Consider the following 15,244-nt stretch of genomic DNA (forward strand, 5'->3'; position numbering starts at 1 on the left):
TGGTGGATTAGTGACGTCATAACATATGAGGAAGGAACAACAGTAAAGATGCATTAGTTTAAAGCAAAACATTTCAAAATAAATGACAAAAATATTCCATCAAATATTAGAAATGTGAAAATTTGAAGAAAAATGGCCAACCTTTGAAATAATATTGACTTTAAATGAAAAATACCAAAAGAAATATGTAAAGAAAAGAGTGACAATATTAAAAATAAGAAATAAGTTCTTGTAAAATCACAAAACAAATTATCAAAATAAAAATGTAGAGTATATGATGATTATTTAAACTGTATACAAGTGAGAAACATCGAGGAATTAGTTTCATTATGAAAAATGTTAGTTATTGAAGTTCATCCGTAACATTTACTTGAAATAAAAAGGTGAGAAATTATACAGAAAAACAGCAAAGCTTTGAAATAATATTCACTTTAAATAAAAAAAGAATAAAAGTAATAAACATACAAGTACTTAAATTGATTACAAAAATTAAAATGAAATGAAAAATAGAAGAAATAGATCAATAACAATAATAAATAATAATAAAACACAAACATAATGTTAATTATTTAAACCTTGGACAAAAAAACACTGAAAATTAAGGAATTTCTCCCCAAAAATTAAATTGACATAAGTTCATCCTTTAATAAATATAATAAACTGTAACTGATTAACACATTTAACCCAACAGAATGAATGTTTAAAAACATTTGAAAGAGATTAAAGTACGAAGGCTTGAAGTAATGTTGACTTGAATTACAAGATATAAGATGAAATGAAATTAAAATGAGTAAAACATGTTTCGAACTCAACAAAAGAGTAATTAATTTAATCAACTTTATCTGTAATAATAACTGAGTCTCAGAAGTTTCAACAGAACATTCACTTCAATTAGAAAAAACTTAAAATAAAAGACAAATGCAGTGAATAAAAGCTACAAATTAAGATAAAAACTGAGCAAACGGACTAAATGAAGTGAAAATAAAGTGAATAAAATAAATGAATAAATACTGAGTTCAGGTTTTACTTCCTGTTTGACCTTCTGTTGTGTTGGTGTTCGACCTTTGACCTTTGACCTCACTGTGTCCGTCAGTACAGTCCAGATCCAGGGCTCTGATTGGTCGCCGCGGTGACGTCACCGGTTACCGTCGTATTGTGTGTTTTTATCGGAGCGGACGCGTCTTATCTGCGTTTACCGAAGGTCTTTGTTCGCCTGTGGTTTTGCGGACGCTGGCGTTTCCATGGCGATGAGCGTTCTTCTGGTCATGTGACGTGGGTTTCCTTCAGGTTCTGTTAAACCAGGGAACGTCCAGAAGCTCTGATGCATCAGCTGTTCGTGTCCAACCTGTAACAGTAGAGTGAACCCTGTAGGCGTTCAGATTTGACCTGCTTCAGTTTCATTTCATCTGCTTCATCTGCTTTCATTTCTTTTGATCTCATTCCATCATCATCTTCATCATCATCTTCATCTTCTCTCGTCTTCACCTCCTTTGTTCTATTTCATCTCGTCGTGTCGTCTTTTATCTCTTTTTCCATGTTCTCATCTCATCTGGTCTTCTCTTATATTTCATTTCATCTTCTTTTCTCATCTAATCATGAAAAAACTGAAAAAAGCTGTATCATCAGTCCTTTAGTAATATTTGCCACAGTTCACATTCATCGCACTAAATTTACACATCAGCGTCCAAACATTATTGTTTTTAAAGCACTTTTTTCTGATTCTTTAGACAATTTGAAGAATATTATAAACTCTAAAGCCAATAATTTTTTTTTAAAAACTGTCAAGTGTATAATGTTAATTCATATAATTTTTATTTTATACCTTTATTTTTTAATTTTATATTTTAATTTTTTTTTACTTACATTTGTTCCTGTATATTAGAATTGTAAAGTATATTGCGAAATGTGAATTTTTTTATCCTAGTTTGATGTATACTATTATGTATGTATGTATGTGTGTGTGTGTGTGTGTGTGTGTGTGTATATATATATATATATATATACATATATATATATATATACATACACATATAGTACAATTGTTCGATTAAAAACAAAAAAAGATTAGCGGTTAGCGCTAGGGGTTAGCGGTTACGGATATATAAACTGGAGATCTTGGCATACATTGACATATGATTAAATGGTGTTAAATAACACACAAAAGGTTGAAAACGCGTACATATAGCATGCCAAATACAATAAGACCTGGCGTGACGTACAACGTGATTTCATGAGATTTTATTCTTATTTATCATTTATTTATTTGCACATCATAAACAGCAAGAGAAAAATTTAAAAAACAATTTTCACATAAGTGACACCATTGTGCAGGAGAAGATGGAAGCCAAAAAATAAACAATTACACGGGGAAAAAAAAAAGAATTAAAAATACGATATAACTGAAATAATAATTTTAAAGTAAAATAATAGAAATACAAATCAAATTATATCCAGCCCTACATTTTTTGGCGTCCTTTTCAGATGCTTCTTATGATAAAGATGTGAACGATGAAAATGATAAAGAAGAAGTTGGCTGAAGTTCAGGTCGTAGTTTATTCTAAAAATCCGATCAGTTCGTCATGTTCGACCTGAACCTCCTCATCTTTAAATCTTCTTCTTCTTCTGTGGTTTTGTCTTTTTCGCTGCAGGTCGCCATCGGGCAGATGTACGCCGCCCAGAGGACCGTGGTGGAGTAAAGATGAAGGCCGGGTGGGCGGGGCTAGAGGAGCGACAGCCAGACACCGGAGCCAATCACTGCCCCCGACGTCAGCACCGACCAATCGGCTTCCTCTCTGATGTTTGATGGACAGGTGTCACTGGGTGGAGGTGGAGGTGCATCATGGGAGATGAATTGGCTTTTTGTTCAGTCTGTGCTTTATTCACTTCACTTTTATCTAGAAAAAGAAAATGATTTTTTTTTAAGACCTTAAACTGGTTGATTTTGTGGAACTTTGAGCCAAAGACTTGAGTTGACGGCGTTCAAGTGTCGACGTTACGAAGCTGCACTGACTTTAACGAATTTAATGCTTTCAGCTCCGACGTGACGTACAAACATCTGCTCTGTGTGTTAACGGTCGGTTCGATTCTGTGACGTCAGATGAATCCATCAGGAGGTTTTTCATGTTTGTGTCATTTCTCTGGATGTTTGTCGTAAACCTGAGTCCGATCCACTTCTGTAATAACCTGTCTGTGTCAGCTGATGGTAGCTCTGTGTTTACAGGCGAATAAATGCTTTATTAATATTATTAATATTATTATTATTGTTGTTATTATTATTATTCCTCCTTTGTGTCTGAGTTCACTCACAAACTTCAACTGCGTTAAAATGACCCTTTTTTTTTTTTTCAGATGAGACCTTCATTCATGGAGGTCAGTCTGAGTCTTCCTCCTAATCTGGTGTCTCTTACATACGTTCCATTATTTTCATCTTCTTTAAAACTACATCTAATTTTTTTTATGAACTGGACCTGGTTCAGCAGTGAGGACGTGGACTGGACCGTGGACTTGGTTCTGACGATCCGAGACACAAGCAACTTTTAGAACTTAAACGGTCACAAATCCATCTCCATTTTTTCTGTATTTTAGTGCATTTTTTGTGTGTATTTTTTGTAATTGTAGCATTTTTGGTGAGTATTTTAGTTAATTCTGGCATATTTTTGGTACATTTTAGTGGCTATAGTGTATTTTTTTATTTCTTCTGTATGTTTTTTTTTGTGCATGCTGGTTTATAATAACTGAATGAATGGAAAGTCTGAAATTTGACCAAATACGATGAGAAAAACATCTTAAAAATTATAGATTTATCTCCATCAAACCTGCAGATGCACTCATCATGTAATTGGTGTATTTTTTGTGATGTCATTTTTAAAAAATATATTTTAGTGTATTTTTTTCTGTATTTTAGTGCATTTTTTGTGAATATTTTTTATTGTAGCATTTTTGGTGAGTATTTTAGTTAATTTTTAGTATATTTTTGGTCTATTTTAGTGTCTTCTGTGGGTTTTTTTGTGCGTGTTAATTTATAATAACTATAACTCCTGTTGGACTGTTATTTATGTGAATGGAAGGTCTGACATTTGACCAAATACGATAAAAGTCTTAGATTCATGTCCATCCAACCTGCTGATTCACTGATCGCATTTTTTTTTTAAAATGTTTTAGTGAATTGTAGTCTATTTTTTTTCTGTACTTCTGTGTATTTTGGGGGTATTGTAGTGTATGTTTTGTGTACTGTAGCATTTAGGGGGGCTTTTAGTTAATTTTAGCATATTTTTGGTACATTTTAACGGCTATAGTGTATTTTTAGTTTCTTTTGTGGGGTTTTTTGTGCGTGTTGGTTTATAATAGCTATAACTCCTGTTGGACTGTTATTTATGTGAACAGAAGGTCTGAAATTTGACCAAATATGATAAAAGTCTGAGATTCGCCCACATCGACCACATTAATTTCGTCGACATCGAACTTCGTGAGGCCGTAGAAGGTTCGATGTTCATTTCCAAAACCCTTTAAATATCAGAATTGTTGTCGTTTCTGCATCGTGTTTAAAGTTTTGCGAGTTTTTCGACACGTCTTGGTGGAATGACAGACTGAAACCCTGACGTTCGGACCTTCGTTTTCCAAACAGCCGATTGGCGACCGTCAACGCCGTTAACGTCTAAACGGGCGAAGGTGTCGTCCACTGATGACGTCGTCTTCAGAGTTGAGGGTTTTTTTCTCGGTTTTCGCTCAAATCCTGCAGGTTTGGTTCGTACAGTGCGACTTTTATCTGCAGTGTTTGATGGTTTTGGGTCGTCTTTGACCCACACCAGCCTTTAGCTCCGGAGCGTCGGAGGAGTCGGGGTTGTCGGTTCAGCTCCGCTTCGCTCCTACATGTGGTGGTTGTTGGTTTTTTTCGTTGTGTGTTTGTAGGTCGACTGGTCGTCCAGAGGTGAGTCTGGTTAGTCGTCGGAGGTGATCGACCCGTCAGGTTCAACCTTTTCTATTTTTAGACCAAAACGGGTCGAAGGTCGAGCGTCGGGTCGCGTTTCGTCAGATGAACACTCATTCAGAGCATGCTCAGTGCGCTCGTTCACGTGCGGTTTGTCCTACATTCACATCCAGACTTTGTGTTTATGATCGATCAGACAAGAATGTGTTCATTAGGTTCATGTGTGTGTGATTTCATCAACTTTTGTCTCGCATCATTTTCATCTTTTGTTTTAAACTTTTCATTTTATCAACTCTGTGTGGGTTTTTTTTTTTCCAGGTTTTTCATCTCGTTGCGTAGATTGTTTTTTTGTCGTCTTGCATAGTTTGGGCCTTGTGTAGTTTTTGTCTTTGTTGCATTCTTTCATATTTTTGTGTCATTTTCATCTTGTTTTTCGTTTTTTTGCGTAGTTTACACCTTGAGAAATTTTTGTCATGTTCATCTTGCGTAGTTTTCGTCCCGTGTTTTGTTCCTTTTTTTTTTTTTTTTTTTTTTTGCATTGTCATTTTTATGTTTTGTGTATTTTTATGTAGTTTCCATCTGAGTTTTTTTGTCATTTTGTGTCATTTTCATCATGAGTTTTTTGTTGCATCATTTTCGCATTGTGTAGTTTTTGTCAATTTTAATTTTTTTGTATTTTTGCGTAGTTTACACCTTGTTCCAAAATTTCAAGAATGTGTTCATTAGGTTCATGTGTGTGTGATTTCATCAACTTTTGTCTCGCATCATTTTCATCTTTTGTTTTAAACTTTTCATTTTATCAACTCTGTGTGGGTTTTTTTTCCAGGTTTTTCATCTCGTTGCGTAGATTTTGTTTTTTTGTCGTCTTGCATAGTTTGGGCCTTGTGTAGTTTTTGTCTTTGTTGCATTCTTTCATATTTTTGTGTCATTTTCATCTTGTTTTTCGTTTTTTTGCGTAGTTTACACCTTGAGAAATTTTTGTCATGTTCATCTTCTTGCGTAGTTTTCTGTGTTTTGTCTTGTTCCTTTTTTTTTTTTTGCATTGTCATTTTTGTCATTTTTATGTTTTGTGTATTTTTATGTAGTTTCCATCTTGAGTTTTTTTGTCATTTTGTGTCATTTTCATCATGAGTTTTTTGTTGCATCATTTTCGCATTGTGTAGTTTGTCAATTTTAAGTTTTTCGTATTTTTGTGTAGTTTACACCTTGTTGCAAAATTTCAAGAATGTGTTCATTAGGTTCATCTGTGTGTGATTTCATCAACTTTTGTCTCGCATAATTTTCATCTTTTGTTTTAAACTTTTCATTTTATTGAGTCTGTGTTTTTTCCCACGTTTTTCATTTCGTGTAGATTTTGTTGTTTTTGTGTCCTCTTGCATAGTTTTGGCCTTGAGTAGTTTTTGTCTTTTTTGCATTTTGTCATATTTTTGTGTAGTTTCCATCTTATGTTTTTTGGTTTTTTGCGTAGTTTACACCTTGTGAAATTTTTGTGTCTAGTTACACTTTTTTTTTTTTTTTTTGGAATTGTCGTTTTGTCATTTTTATGTTTTTTGTATTTTTGTCTTGCATCGTTTTCATCTTTTTTTTTTTACTTTTCATTTTATTGAGTTTTTGGGGTTTTTTTCCCATGTTTTTCATCTCATTGCGTAGATTTTGTGTTGTTTTGTTGTTGTCTTGCATAGTTTTGCGTAGTTTTCATCTTGTTGCATAGTTTTTAATTCATGTTCATATTTTTGCGTTTTTTTTTGTTTGTTTGTCGTAATTATCATCTCATGTTTTTGTGTCGTTTTCATCTAGTGTTTTTTGTATTTTTGCATAGTTTTTGTCTTCTTGCACAGTTTTTTCACCGTTTTTCATATTTTTCGTAGTTTTAATCTTTTTTGTCTTTTTGTTTTTCTTCATTTGCTGATGATGCGTGGTATTTGTAGTTGTTTTGTCATATTGTTCATCTTTTTGCGTACTTTTCAGCTCATCTTTTTTGTCTTCCATCTTTTTTTTGGTCAGTTTGTGTAGTTTTTGCATTGTTTTTATGTTTTTTTGTATTTTTGCGTAGTTTTCGTCTCATTGCATAGATTTTAATTCATGTTCATATTTTCGTGTTTGGTCAGAATTATCGTCTCATGTTTTTGCATGGTTTTCATTTTATGTTTATTGTATTTTTGTGTAGTTTTTGTCTTCTTACATAGTTTTTGCACCGTGTTTTTCATCTTTTTTCATAGTTTTCATCTTTTTTTTTCCTTTTCGTTTTTCTTCATTTGCTGATGATGTGTGGTATTTGTGGTTTTTGTCATATTGTTCATCTTTTTGCGTACTTTTCATCTTGCTGCGTAGTTTATTTTTAGATATTTTGTCGGTATTTTCGTTTTTTTTTCTTGTGTTGTGTGATATTGTCTGTTTTTGTCTTTTCTGCGTCGTATTGTTTCATCCATTTAAATCAGTTTTATTTCACATCCAGACTAAGGGATAATTGCCCTCAGATTCGAACTACAGACCCATGTTGGTGTGAACGTCTGTTTGGACTGCAGCTCAGCTCCGGTTCTGGAGCTCAGGTTCTTTCCTTGGTGGATGTGGGGTCGGGTCGATGTGGTTGTTGACAGAACAAACACGTGGTCAGATGAGTCAACAGGAGCCGTTCAGAGTCTGAACTTTAGTCCTGCTGGAAGAGGACGAGGACCCGGATCGATCCGAACCAGCTGGAGGCCTCAACGGGTCCAGAGGAGGAGGTCCGGTCCAGTCTAGTCTGAACCCTGTGGACCATCAGAACATGCACGGACCCAGACTTCTGGATAAAATTCCACCCCCCACACCTCCAAAGACATTAAAGCTCAGACCAGTCACTTCAAACAGATTCATGTTGAATGCATCAGTTCTTAGTTTTATTCATGAAAAAATACACATTTGAAAAGTGGCTTCATCCTTCAGTGGAATCAGATCAGTGGGTTTAGGTCGAATGAACACATCTGTTCTCTCTCTTTCATTTCATTCTCCATCCTCTTCCAATATTTTCATTTATTTCATTTCACTTCTGTCTCATTTTCCTTTAAATGACTCATAACCAACATCATTTAAGCTTCCAACACTTTGTTTCCTGGTTTTGTAAGATGTATAAATAAAATCATCATGAGAATCAGGTCACCTCAGAACATTTTCCAACATCCAGAACCAACATTGAATTAAAACAGTGAGAAGGACTGAGTGTTTGAACTGTCTTCATGCACTGGACTCCAGAACCAGGTGGAAACATCCAGAAGGATCTCACTCAAAGTTCAGTTTGTTCAAAGATCCAGAGAAGAGTCGATGGATTCAGCTGCAGATGGGCTCAGGTCCTTCAGCTCTGATCAGACCTGAACCCTTTTAGAAACAGAAGCTCATGGATTCTCACACATCCATCCAATGTTTCAGACTCACCAGCACTGAGAAGGTTTCTGTCTTCAACAAAATCTATACAGAAGATTTAGTTCATTTCAAGAATTGTTCCACATTTTATTAATTTACCAAAGAGAGATACATATATATTTAACTTCCATTAAACACTCCATCAAATGTAACTCAGTAATAATATCATGTGACAGGATGGAAAGTGAATGAAATCCTCAGTTTTACGCATTAAATGTGTTCATTATCAGATTTATTTTCAAGTAAAATTGCCTCAAATTTCATCAATAACTGATGATTAAATTCATCTTAAAGATAAATGACTTGTTTTTTTTTCGGTGTAGTTTCATAAATCATGTCTTTCTTCACCACTTTGGAACCAGCTCTTTCACACATTTCGGAGCCTTGGATGCGCTTTTACGCACGGCTTTTACGCACCGCTCAGGTGGCGTGAAACGCGGCGCTGACGAACCCCTCATTTCCCGGCATGCACCGGTACCGCAGGGTGTAGTTGTGGCCCTGGTTGTTGTCCCAGAATTCCCCGTCGTCGCTCCGCAGGAACACGGCGAAGTGCACGGCGGAGCTGGGGTCCATGACGGGCGGCGTGTACACGGTGAAGGCGAAGCGCTGCCCCACGAGCCCCGGCGGCGGCTCCGCGGACACGGGCAGGGCCTGCGCGTCCACGTGGGACAGCCACTCATTGAAAGTGTACCTGACCCCCACCTCTCGGACCCCCGCCTCCCCTCCGCCGCTCAGAGCCCGGATCTGTCCGCGCACGTCGAACTGCGTCACGGACACCTTCTCCAGACAGACCCGCAGATCCCGGACCCGGCGGTCCGCGTCCCGGGGCTCCGGGAAGCAGGACACCAGCCGGTCCGTGTCCGGGACGGACTTGAGGCCGTGGCACAGGAAGTCCTGCGGGGGGGGGAAGCTGCGGTGCCGGGACAGGACCTTAGTGGGGATCTGCGGCTCCTCCAGGGCGCTGAAGTGTTTGACGCTGGCCAGGTTCAGACCCAGGGCGTCCGCGAACTTGACCCGCTTCCTGCCCTCCTCCTCCTCCGGGACCCGCTCCAGGAGCTCGGCCGGGTACGCGGGCAGGGACTGGGCTCTGCGCCGGTCCCTCATGAACCTCTCCAGCCGGGACGCGTCCACCTCATCGTCCAGGTCTTCGTCCGGGTCCTGGTCCGGGTCCAGTCCGTTCTCCAGGCCCGGGCCCGGGTCCGGGGGGGCCGCTGCGGAAGAGCAGAGGTGAGCGGGACATCTGTGCCCGGCGGCCTGCGCACTCCCACTGCCGCAGGTTTGTATCCGGTGCGCGCTCCCGCCCCCCCCACACCAGGAGGTGCGCCCCGTCACGTAACCCGCACCTGGTGACGTGACCGAGTTCAGCACGAACCAGGACAAAGACCAGGACCCGCAGACCCTGGACCGGGTCCCAGATGGTCCACCTGGGTCCGAGAAGTCCGACAGTTTAAACCCATGAACCAGAACCAAGAGGATCCGAACCTGTTTGGGTTCAACTAGAACAAACAAACAAACAAACAAACAAACAAAACACAGAAAACCAGAGCCTGGATCTGATCCTCCATCCACATGTTGGACCGGTCTGAGGGTTTTACAAACATGAGACTCAAACAAACTCACAGAAACTTTTAGATTCTTTAAATGTTGTTGTTTTCTTTGATATTTGCTCTTTATGTTCTTTGGTGTAACTCCTCCTCAGGTTCTGACTTTTTTCATATTCACATGTTAAACTGCAGCAAAAACAGAAACTAAGTTTAAAAAAAAAAAAAAAAAAACTCTTTAAACTGGACAAAAACTCACTTTTTTTCTGTAAAACTCTGCCACCAAACAGTCTGTGTGCTTCTTCTGTCTGTAAATGTTGCAGATTTCAGTGTTTTTCTTTGGGCTTTATGATCCTTTACTTTGTGTTTTTTCTTCATATTCACGGTGTAAACAGTTCAGTCCTGTCATTACGTAACGTCTCCACGTACACGCCGTCGTGCGTCAGGGTGGTCGGTAAATAAACATGTGACGTCATCGTTGTCACAATGTTGACGTCGGGTTCCTCGTGCCCAGGATCAGAACGCCATACGTCACAGAGAAAGAAAAGACGTGCAGTTCCTCCAGACCCACAAAAACACGTCATGATCAATGATGTGCACGAGCCTTGAACCCACGTGACTCTTCTATTCTGATCATCCACATGTTCAAGAGCCAAGAACAACACCAGTGCATGATGGGACACATGACTAAACAACTATTAATGTGATGAACAAACTCAGTGATCTCACTTTTTATAGATGAAACATGTTTAAAAGAATTAAAGGATAAAAATAAACAAAACAAAAAACAAAAAAAACCAGCAGCATCAGAACTTTACAATCAGTGAATCCTAAAAACCAAACATGAACTTGATGGTGTTTCCTTCAGATGGGCTTTAAACAGTCTGTGTCAGTGTTTACACTTTCAACTCTGTGGTTGTGCTGTTCCACATCTGACCAGCAGGGGTCAGAGTGGGACCACAACCACCAACAGATCCACTGTGGATCCACAGGCTGGACCAGGCACTGAGTAAAGGCAAGGCAAGTTTATTTGTATCGCACATTTCAGCAACAAGGCAATTCAAGGTGCTTCACACAGGACATTGAAAAAAGAAACAAAAAGAAACACATTTAAAACATTATAAAAGAAACATGTAAAAGGTGATTAAAAACAGCGAGTAATAAAACAACACATAAAATAAAATTTAAAAAAAAATAGAATAAAATAAAAACACACATATTAAAGTAAGAGTTGGAGTGCAGAGTTTCAAAGAGAATATAAAGTTTAAAAAGTCAAAAGCCTTTTAGTCAAAGGCAGCAGTGAACAGGTGAGTCTGGAACCTGGACTGAACAGAACTCAGACTCTCAGCAGACCTGAGATTTTCTGGTAGTTTGTTCCAGATATACGGAGCATAGAAACTGAACGCTGATTCTCCATGTTTAGTTCTAACTTTGGGAACACAGAGCAGACCTGGATAAAAATCAGTGGTAAAACTAGTATAAAAAGTGGATAAAATGAACCAGACAGATGTTTTTGTTTGTTTTCAGGGGTGTTTTATATTATTTTTACTTCAGTTTTGCTATGGCATTGGTGTTACATTGATGAACCCTGTACTGCACTGACTGTGGAGTCACCACCAAAAATAAACAAACAAAAACATAATAAAACCAAACTAATAGATGATTAAAACAGAGTAAAATACGGTAAAACAAATCTAAAAGATAATAAAACTAAACTATTTCATAGTTAAATCAGGCTTATAGATGGTTAAACTAGACTAAAGTTCAGTAAAACCAAACAGAGATGGTTTTAACAGAGTAAAAGTGGTTAAAACTAGTATAAAAGACAATAAAACTCAAATAAAAAGTGGATAAAATGAATTAAAAGATAATAAAACCAGACTAAAAGATGTTAAACCCAACTGAAGGATGGTTAAACTTGACTAAAATAAAGTAAAACCAAACTAAGAGATGGTTTTAATGGAGTAAAGGATGAAAAAACTAAACAAACAAATAAAAGCAATTTGATTCCAAACACACAGGAGAAGTTGTTGATCCCGTGTGCGAGCACGTACAGGAGTTCACTGGTGAACGTCAGAAAACTGGAACCACAGCCAGGAGGTCTGCGTCCAGCCCAGGCTCAACCCAGGACCAGGACGCCCCCCTAGGGCAAGCAGGGGGGGCGCATCATCAGTAGTGTTCCTCCAGATCATCGGGTGTTTTGGCCATTCACACTATACACCCACACCAGAGGAGGCCAGCTACAGGGGGACCAGGGGGACCAGGGGGACCAGGGGGACCAGGGGGACCAGCCCCAGCTACAGGGGGACCAGGGGGACCAGCCCCAGCTACAGGGGGACCAGGGGGACCAGGGGGACCAGCCCCAGCTACAGGGGGACCAGGGGGACCAGGGGGACCAGCCCCAGCTACAGGGGGACCAGGGGGACCAGGGGGACCAGGGGGACCAGGGGGACCAGCCCCAGCTACAGGGGGACCAGGGGGACCAGGGGGACCAGGGGGACCAGCCCCCGGCTACAGGGGGACCAGGGGGACCAGCCCCAGCTACAGGGGGACCAGCCCCAGCTACAGGGGGACCAGCCCCCAGCTTGCGTCCCACACCTACGCCCAGCAGGGGCGCCCCAAACCCTGAGCCAACCCCTCAGAGACCAGGGCCCTGGGCCCTGGTCTCTGAGGGGTTTGGTGGTAGGTGTTGACACAAACCCTCTACAGCCAGCGTCCACTGGTGGACTTCCATGTTCCATGTTGCGCTTCAGCAGCTAGTTCAGCATAGCGCAGGTGTTTCCGTTCATAGTCCTCATCCACAGAATCCCTCCAGGGTACGGGGACTTCGATAATGTAGACCTTCTTTAGGGAGGGGGGCCGGAGCACCAGGTCAGGTCTGAAGGTGGTGGTGGTGGTGGTAAACTCTGGAGGAAACACCAGCTGTGGGACAGTACCCAGCAGCACCTTCCAGTCTAAGTACAGCTGCTGCTGGGGTCAGCTCCGTCACAGACAGAGGCCGCTGACCACGGAGGAAAACCCAGTACAGATGGTTTCCACACGTCTGGATTTATCGACTTTCTTCAAACTAAAACTCACAGACACTTATTTTAACAGTCGCTAAAATAACACAGTCTTATCGTCACATCAGCTGATAGTTTACATTATAGCTCTGTTAGCTTAGCTGTGTTAGCTTAGCTCTGTTAGCTTAGCTCTGTTAGCTCAGCTGTGTTTTTAGGCTGAAAACAGCCACATTAAATCCACTAAACTCCGCTGTTTTCTGTTGGTTTGTGTCGTCAGTAGCTGAACTAAAAATCTGTTTGAATCCAACAAACGAGGTCCGACCGGTCACAGTTTAGTCTGAACCGTGGATCAACAAACGACAGCTTAGCAAAGAGAGGAACATCCCATAATAACTTTAGACCCTCAGAATCGAACTCACTTGTGTAGAAGAAACGCTGACATTTAACCGTTAAACTCCAGTCTGTGCATTTACAGACGAGTCCAGTGGAAAAACAAAAAACAGTAGGTTCTATTTTATCACTTCTTTTCTTTAACTCTGACAGTTGTTTCTTTCTGGTTCTCATCCTCAGCTTTTACTTGTCCTGCCGAGTGACTCACTTTTCTGAGGTTTAACACTGTGTGTGTGTGTGTGTGTGTGTGTGTGTGTGTGTGTGTGTGTGTGTGTGTGTGTATATATACACAGTACAGGCCAAAAGTTTGGACACACCTTCTCATTCTTCACATTTTCTTTATTTTCATGACTATTTTCGTTGTAGATTCTCACTGAAGGCATCAAAACTATGAATGAACACATGTGGAATTATGTACTTAACAAAAAAGTGTGAAATAACTGAAAACATCTCTTATATTCTAGTTTCTTCAAAGTAGCCACCCTTAGCTCTGATGACTGCCTTGCACACTCTTGGCATTCTCTTGATGAGCTTCCAGAGGTAGTCACCTGAAATGGTTTCCACTTCATAGCTGTGCCTTGTCAGGGTTACTTAGTGGAATTTCTTGCCTTATTGATGGGGTTGGGACCATCAGTTGTGTTGTGCAGAAGTCAGGTTGATGCACAGCTGACAGCCCTATTGGACAACTGTTAAAATGCATATTATGGCGAGAACCAATCAGCTAAGTAAAGACAAACGAGTGGCCATCATTACTTTAAGAAATGAAGGTCAGTCAGTCTAGAAAATTTCAAAAACTTTGAATGTGTCCCCAAGTGCAGTCGCAAAAACCATCAAACGCTCCAACGAAACTGGCTCACATGAGGACCGCCCCAGGAAAGGAAGACCAAGAGTCACCTCTGATGCTGAAGATAAGTTCATCTGAGTCACCAGCCTCAGAAATCGCAAATTAACAGCAGCTCAGATTAGAGACCAGATGAATACCACACAGAGCTCTAGCAGCAGACACATCTCTACAACAACTGTTAAGAGGAGACTGCGTGAATCAGGCCTTCATGGTCAAACAGCTGCTAGGAAACCACTGCTCAGGAGAGGCAACAAACACAAGAGATTTATTTGGGCCAAGAAACCCAAGGAATGGACATTAGACCAGTGGAAATCTGTGCTTTGATTTTTCTTAAGAAATTTCTGTTTTTTCAGGTTATTTACTTTTTTTTTTTTTGGATAGTTTATAAAAGTAAGTATTTTCATAATTTAATGGGTTTTTTTGCACTAAAACACAGACAAAAATTGTCAGTTGTCATTATTTATCGGTTCTTCTGTTCTTATTTCACTGGTTCGGTCCACTGCAGATCAAATCAGACTGAATGTGGAACCTGAAAGAACAGGAGTTTGAGAACCCTGATTTAGAGCTTTTATATTTTTTTTTTTTCTTTTTTTTTTTGTATTTATAATTTCTTTCCTGCTCCTTTTTTTATTCTACTTGAATAGACCAACTATAACACACTGGGATTAAAAATAAAGTATTCAGATTGTGTTTGTTGTAGTTTTAGGTGTTTGTCACTAGAGGGCAGTGTTTCCATTCAGATACTGGTTCTGATCAGGATGAACTGGAGGATTGTGGGTAATTATAGTGAGGTCAGTTTGTTACACAAAGTGTTTTTATTTGAATAGAAATCAGGATTCAGGTCATTATTGTCAGTGTATATAAAGTTTAATCGCTGCAGGTTTTTATTTTTTATTTCATTTTCAAACGTCATTTTTGATTCATTTTCACAGATTCAAGGAAAAATGGAAAAGAATGAGTGAGTAAAAACTAAACTGGATTAAAACTATTTTTCCTTTGTTTTCCTTAAAATTGTGCAAAAAACGAAAAAACAAAAACAAACAAACAAACAAACAAAAAAAAAATATATATATATACACACATTTAATTATAGTTTATTTAAATGTTATTTCGGTATTTTTTTTCTTTCAGATTGATTATTTTA

General features: G+C 39.2%; 2 protein-coding genes across 2 annotated transcripts in view; one reads left to right on the top strand and one right to left on the bottom strand.

Annotated features, from left to right (window-relative positions):
- LOC115411385 (LYR motif-containing protein 4B) overlaps nucleotides 1–2,917 on the top strand; it is a 47,133-nt gene extending 44,216 nt beyond the window's left edge. Inside the window, exon 3 of the mRNA XM_030123497.1 lies at nucleotides 2,649–2,917. Coding sequence (XP_029979357.1) covers nucleotides 2,649–2,696 — 48 coding nt within the window. The 3' untranslated portion in view covers nucleotides 2,697–2,917. The remainder of the gene's footprint in view (nucleotides 1–2,648) is intronic.
- A 4,864-nt stretch (nucleotides 2,918–7,781) lies between these two features.
- Nucleotides 7,782–10,340, bottom strand: LOC115411086 (protein phosphatase 1 regulatory subunit 3G-like). The gene is made up of 3 exons (XM_030123027.1): nucleotides 10,277–10,340; nucleotides 10,124–10,168; nucleotides 7,782–9,747 (listed from the first exon to the last, which is right to left on the bottom strand). The coding sequence occupies exons 1-3, from the start codon at nucleotides 10,338–10,340 to the stop codon at nucleotides 8,744–8,746; spliced, it is 1,113 nt and encodes a 370-aa protein (XP_029978887.1). The 3' UTR covers nucleotides 7,782–8,743.
- Nucleotides 10,341–15,244: the final 4,904 nt, after the last annotated feature.

This window comes from Sphaeramia orbicularis, chromosome 20 (assembly GCF_902148855.1).
Source record: "Sphaeramia orbicularis chromosome 20, fSphaOr1.1, whole genome shotgun sequence".
Classification (NCBI taxonomy): domain Eukaryota; kingdom Metazoa; phylum Chordata; class Actinopteri; order Kurtiformes; family Apogonidae; genus Sphaeramia; species Sphaeramia orbicularis.